The sequence below is a fragment of the Mchenga conophoros genome, linkage group LG11 (genome assembly GCF_057382185.1).
Source record: "Mchenga conophoros isolate Kocher_MC1m ecotype Shallow Benthic linkage group LG11, M_conophoros_male_GT1.1, whole genome shotgun sequence".
Lineage (NCBI taxonomy): Eukaryota > Metazoa > Chordata > Actinopteri > Cichliformes > Cichlidae > Mchenga > Mchenga conophoros.
Genome location: NC_140536.1, coordinates 23,651,100 through 23,657,232, shown reverse-complemented (window position 1 = coordinate 23,657,232; position 6,133 = coordinate 23,651,100). Strand labels below are relative to the sequence as shown.

Here is a 6,133-nt window from a genome sequence, read left to right as displayed (position 1 = left end):
GAACTACTTGGGCTGATAGTTGGTACCAGCCACAATGCTTGTCATTATCATCAGAAAAAGGCACGACAAGGATCTTATCATGATACCTTATTAATAACTATGCCACATTTAAGTTACTTAAAGTCAGCTCATCTTCACCTTGTCTACATGCCTAAATACACTGATTTGGTGTCACATGATGGGCTGATTAGATAGTTGTATTAACAGATATAAACAGTTCCACCTAACAAAATGCACTTTCCCCACCACACAACCAGACTCAAACGTTTTTTGTGATAAGTTGGATTACAGTAAAGGGCCAGACTGTAAGCTGTATATAAAAAATTTAATTAACATTTCTTTTAAATTTAAGAAACATGAAACATTTAAAATGAGAGAGGAAGACAAGTACAGAAGAGACGAAAATGACTAAGAAAACCCTAATTCCTTCTGTAACACCCATGTTTGCTTGTTGTTCGTCCTCCTTGTTTCTTATTACACATCACAACATAGCTCATGAATGGGTGTCCCTGTGACGCATTCTCAGTAGTACATTCATCATGTGTCTTCACTTCTAGTGGGAAAATATTGCTGGGTTTACTTATTCACGTCTTGGTAATCTGATATGGAATGACTTTCATAACGCACTCCTTAAACTGCCTTGTCTTATCTTTGACATCAGTTTCCTGTCAAGACAGAGCTCATCATAGCAGAAAAGGAAAACCACAGAATTAGTTTGGTGAAAATGGAAAGGTTTAAACTGCAACTGTATCAAGATCAACAACCACAAATAACCATGTGCAGAATTAACAGAAGTCTACTGGAGAACATTATCTCTAAAGCATTACATCGATGTAATCGAATTTCACAACTTTCAAATATCACACAATGAAAATAAATATAAACATTTGATATAAGATTTTATGGAAAAAAGTTTATACTTGTTTTGACAGCACAGAGTGAATCTGGAGACGTCACATGTGTACACATCTTGTGTTCAACATTTTCACACCCACAACCAAATAACGCTGACAGGAAATGCTAGAAAGTAGCATTCGATAGTCAAGGTGTTGAGCTCAGTTTTCCACCACGACAGACACTTTTGCAAACCAGTTTTTGTCACAAACTATGCTCACGACGCAACACCTGCGTACGGGGTTGTGACAGTAATATTGAGTAATATTTTTCACAGACCCAAGCAGACAGGACACTGGGCAGAGTACAGCACCTCAACTTTAACTATAAGTTATGAAGCTGGATAACATACAGTGCTGATCTTTACAATTATTGATTTTGGTTTATGCCTGCTGTAATAAACTCTGATAATATGAATAAATTCAATAAAGGCAACAGGCAGTGCAGTTGATTTTACTGGAGAACTTTGTTGAACCTTTCTGTTTCTGGTTTCTGCATTGCCCAGTTACTTCTGCATTGATTGTGTAACTTTTTTTTTTATGTTTATCTTCCATTTCTTTTAATCTTCCTCCTTTCATGTTTTGCTGAAGTGTAATAGGAACTCTCACTGAATGTTGTCAGTGCCGCTGTCAGGAACAGAACTTCTCTGCAGGGTAATTTTACTTTTATGGCCACGTAACACTGGAAATGTCAGGTTAGCAAGCACGAATGGACTGCTTCATGTAACTGAACCGTCCTGCAGAAATGCAGCGATAGACTGCAGAGTTAACATCAGGTGCAGTTTTTTTGCTGTAGTGGTGGAGATCACCATGCAGGTGTTTCGTTTCATTCCAGTAAAGTTGTTTACATTCAAAACACTTTAGAGGTTTGCAAAAAGCAGCTCATTGCGAATGCTTGCATCTATTCCCTGCAAAAACAGCTGAATAAAGTCGTGGGTGGCAAACATAAGGCCCAGGGGCCTGAATCGAACCAGCGAACACTTAAATTTGGCCCACAGGACAGTTTCGGAAAATATCAAAAAGTGCATAGATTTTGAATTTCAACTTTGATACGATTTACAGCTTTTCCTATTGATAAAGACTGGCCACACCCATACTATACCAATGTAATTGCCAAAGAGGTAAACGATTAAACTATTATTAATGAGCCCACATTAAATGAACATATTTAGAATTTATAACATATTTTATAATTACAGGACAGCCTCAGTGAACTATCATAACTTTTTCTGTAATTTTAAACATTTATCATGTTGTTTTACTGGTTCAGCCATTTAAAGTGGATTCAGACCTGCGTGAAAGATACCAGCAATGACTGGCTGGATATTAAAGATCTCTGGTCGACACAACTTTGCATTTCTTTGTTGCAATTAGATGATTTTTTTTCTTATGCAGTGATAGAGCAGATGCTGCTCTATCACTGCATAAGTGATAGACTAGATCAAACACTGATAAGTCCTCTGACTTGCAGCCTGTGGGTGCTTTTCTAGCACATGCACACATGAAACCATGAGGCCAAAATATTCCTTTGGTTACGACTAAACACCTAAACAAGTGTTCATATTATCATCAGGCAATTTTTTTATCACAATAACAAACTAAAGCAACACAAAAACACAACAGAAAATGATAAAAATGCTAAACGTAAACACACTCTGTGTCTGATTTGGGTTGACGAGAAACTATGACCTCGGAGTACGTGACGTCGTCAACATACACGCTCTCTCTGAGTTTGTAATTGGTTAAAGGAGAGGCATCTCTGGACGGTTTCACTTTGATGTCAGAGTACACCACATCCTGTGAACACATGTAAGAAAACATGATAATTGCTCTCTTGTAATTAAAAAAACTATGGCAGGACAACAGCATAAATATAAATTAAATGTTTCTGACGAAAACGTATTCATTCAAGTTCAAAAATGGACCCTCAAACCATGGAGCTCACCTGGTCTCTCTCAGTTGCAGATGATTGCGACTCTCTCTCTGGACCAGTCGTATCTGAAAGACATACATGTTTCGTTACAGAAAAATTAAAATAATTTAAGTATTTACAAAACCAATTAGTGGAAATTGTTGTGCATGTTCTTACCAATGACGAAACGAAACCCAGCGGAAGAATGGCGTCTGAGCAAACGAGACAAAAGTGATTTTGGTGATTTAGAAGAGAAGTTTGGTTTTTAGCTACAATTATAAGTTTTGATCAATCTGATGATTATAGTTTAATTGCTGTTTGGTCCGTGAAACAGCAATTAAACAGAAACAGCAAACAGCTTCCCAGAGTCTAAAGTTTCTTAAGTCTTAAAGTCTTGACCATAAAATGGATTTCCTTCCTTTATGGTGAATTTTGGCCACAAAGACGATGGATCCCTCAAATATGATTCAGTCAACAGTAGTCTCTATAATATAAATAACACACGAGAACATACACTCACCTTCTAATGCGGATGAAATAAAGCATGGCCACCATGATCGCTAACAGCAACAAGACAGCAGTCACTATAGCAAGAACTATTCCTGCTGACAGTGGTTTCGTTTCTGGCGGAATAAAGTATGATTATAGTCCACAACTCATTAACATCAAACTAACATTAAACCAGCCTACTAACAAAAACTAGCTTTCATGTTTTACAGCATAAACATTTTAACTAAACATGGAAACTTTAATCATGAGTAATATTAGATGTTGGTAAAAATTTCTGATGTTAAAATGAATACGACACAAAAGCAGAAAAAAGTTATTCAAACTGAATGTTTGGTTTGTGTCAGCCAAATTTTGAAGATTGAATTGAATAAATATGACCTCATATATAACATTAAATGTTGTTTTATATCAGTGTATAAAAGCAGTTACAGTCTTACCTCGAACAACAAGTTTGGTGGTTCCTTCAAATGTACCACTGGGAAAAGTGGAAATGCTGCAGATATAGGATCCTGCATCTTTCATTTCTAGAGCCTTAATTATCAATGAATGTTTATCAAACGCCACTCTCTCCTTCAGTGGACTCTCAGAAATATTCACTCCAAACATAGTGTTGAAAACAATGAGAGTGACTTTTCCTGTTCCTTCTTCATCCTGGAGAGCCCACTGAACCTGAGTAACATTGGTATGTGTTGGTCCTTGGATTAACTGACAGCTCAGGGTGACATCATTTCCAATGTATCCAGTCACTTCAGGTGAGACTTCGACTCTTTGTGCCACAAAAACTGCCAAAAGGTAAATGACGACAGAAAGATGAGGGGGAAGAGAGACGAAAATAGAAAAGAGATCAGGTTTCAAACTGGTATTTATTCATGATGTTTTCAAGCATTTCTAGCATAGCATGAGTGTTTTAGAAAATCTGGTAAAAACATAAAACTGGGTCTTACCTGGGAAAAATGTAATGTAAATTAGCTGAATCAGCAGGTGAGATCGTCCGTTGCACATTTTCATTGTACACAACAACAGGAACTAACAACACAGAAAAAGAAAACTTACAAATCATACAGGATCTCTGATTAGGTACGTCAGCTTTCAAGATAAACTCAAAGAAACTTACAGAGTTACAAACAGAGGGATCCGTAACCTTTTAGTTCAGTCCAAGGCTAAAACCTGGAGACTAGACTGAAATATTCGACCACTGAAAAAAAGAGTTTGCAAAGAGGAACATAGGCTGATTTAAGTTCTTAACAAAACAAAACGAGACATTTCCCATAAAACCACAGACTCAAAATAACTCTGTTGACTAAGACGCAATGAAACTTGGGGTGGGTTGAAACTTTCCTTTTTTTAAAAATAAATGTATCTGCCTACAGCTATCCACCAGAAAAATATACATTCAAATAAAAAAAACTTACCCGTTAAGAGGAGAAAGAACGGCACAGCCACGTCAGAAACCAATTTGTCATCCATCAGAACTCTAACTGGAAATGTATTGTGTACCCGAACCATTACACAGTGATCTTTAACTTTGTGATTTTCAGCTCCTGTGTAGTGAGCATGATGTCAGGTTACTCCTCTCTGCCTCCTTTCATGTTCTGCTCAACGGGGACCTCGTGTGGTCAAATCAGGGTGATCTCAGTTAGATACTGAGCTATGCTGACTTTGTTTTATTGCCACATGAGAAAAATGCTGATAAAATGCTTAAACACATGTGCATTTAGCCAAATCCCAGTTTGAGCCTGTGGGAGCATTTTGAGGATGTAGGGCTCGAACTATTCCATTTTCTATTACATAAATGAAACATTTGCAGGTGTAGAAATGTCCGCGCTTTCGTTCCACTTTATTTGAAGGAAGTTAACATCACTTTAACAATAAATATTAACTGCCGGACGTGGTAACATTGGTTGTTTTTTAGGGCACATACATATATGGATTTGCATGTGACAAAAATGGGGGGTATTATACACTTCTGTTTTTTCAGCACACAGAATAGATCTCTGTATTTAACCTTCATGTGGATTGTCCTAACTTTAAAGTTTAAAGGTTGACTTTGCATTGAAAAATGTGTCCATGGGCATATGAACATATTGCATAAAACTACCTTGAGGACTGTATTTTACTACAGAGACTGAAAACAGCAAAAGCCTGACTGTTACTGCTGGTGACAAGGTTTTCAAAACTGTGGATGAAGTGGTTGACATGTCTGCTGTTTGCTTGTGGTTTGATGGGTAGTACATGTCTGTGACTTCAACATCCTCACTTCTGACTGTCAACCTGCTTGCTTGACAAGGTTTAATTAATGATAAGAGAAAGAAAGATTAAAGAAAACACACATGCAACATCAATTCCTGTGGTGACTCATGGACTCAGTGAGTCTATAAATGAGTTTCATGTGTGAGTTCAGACTTACTTTATTTATCTAACTCAGTTATTTACACGGCATTACCATCCGCATGTTGTTCTTCATTCTGCCTGACTATCTGCTCAACTCTAGTGTGGGCAGTGACATATTAAACTGAGCTCTAGGCTCAGACTGGTTTCTTTTTACTGCCACTTGTGATTACGGAAGTTATAAAGATCAGCTGAAATACTACCTCATTTTTGTGTGGCTGCAGCATACTGACTGGCTCAACAACGCAAGCCTAGTTCCCACCGTGGCTTTTAGCTTCTTTAAAACTTTAAATAAGATCCCGAATGATAACAGTAAAAAATAAAAAATGTTGCGCCTCATATCAGTGAGCTCTCATTGGGCCTCCTGAAGAAAGCATCAGCTCAGAGAGGCGCATATCGTTATCTCCACCAGAGTCGAAGGCTACATAGT

At 37.5% G+C, this 6,133-nt stretch overlaps 1 protein-coding gene across 1 annotated transcript; it reads right to left on the bottom strand.

Moving 5' to 3' along the window:
• Positions 1 to 311: 311 nt before the first annotated feature.
• Positions 312 to 4,853, bottom strand: LOC146564120 (nectin-4-like). The gene is made up of 8 exons (XM_085290357.1): positions 4,728 to 4,853; positions 4,430 to 4,510; positions 4,260 to 4,341; positions 3,753 to 4,097; positions 3,326 to 3,428; positions 2,983 to 3,017; positions 2,839 to 2,891; positions 312 to 2,690 (listed from the first exon to the last, which is right to left on the bottom strand). The coding sequence occupies exons 3-8, from the start codon at positions 4,321 to 4,323 to the stop codon at positions 2,532 to 2,534; spliced, it is 759 nt and encodes a 252-aa protein (XP_085146483.1). The 5' UTR covers positions 4,324 to 4,341; positions 4,430 to 4,510; positions 4,728 to 4,853; the 3' UTR covers positions 312 to 2,531.
• Positions 4,854 to 6,133: the final 1,280 nt, after the last annotated feature.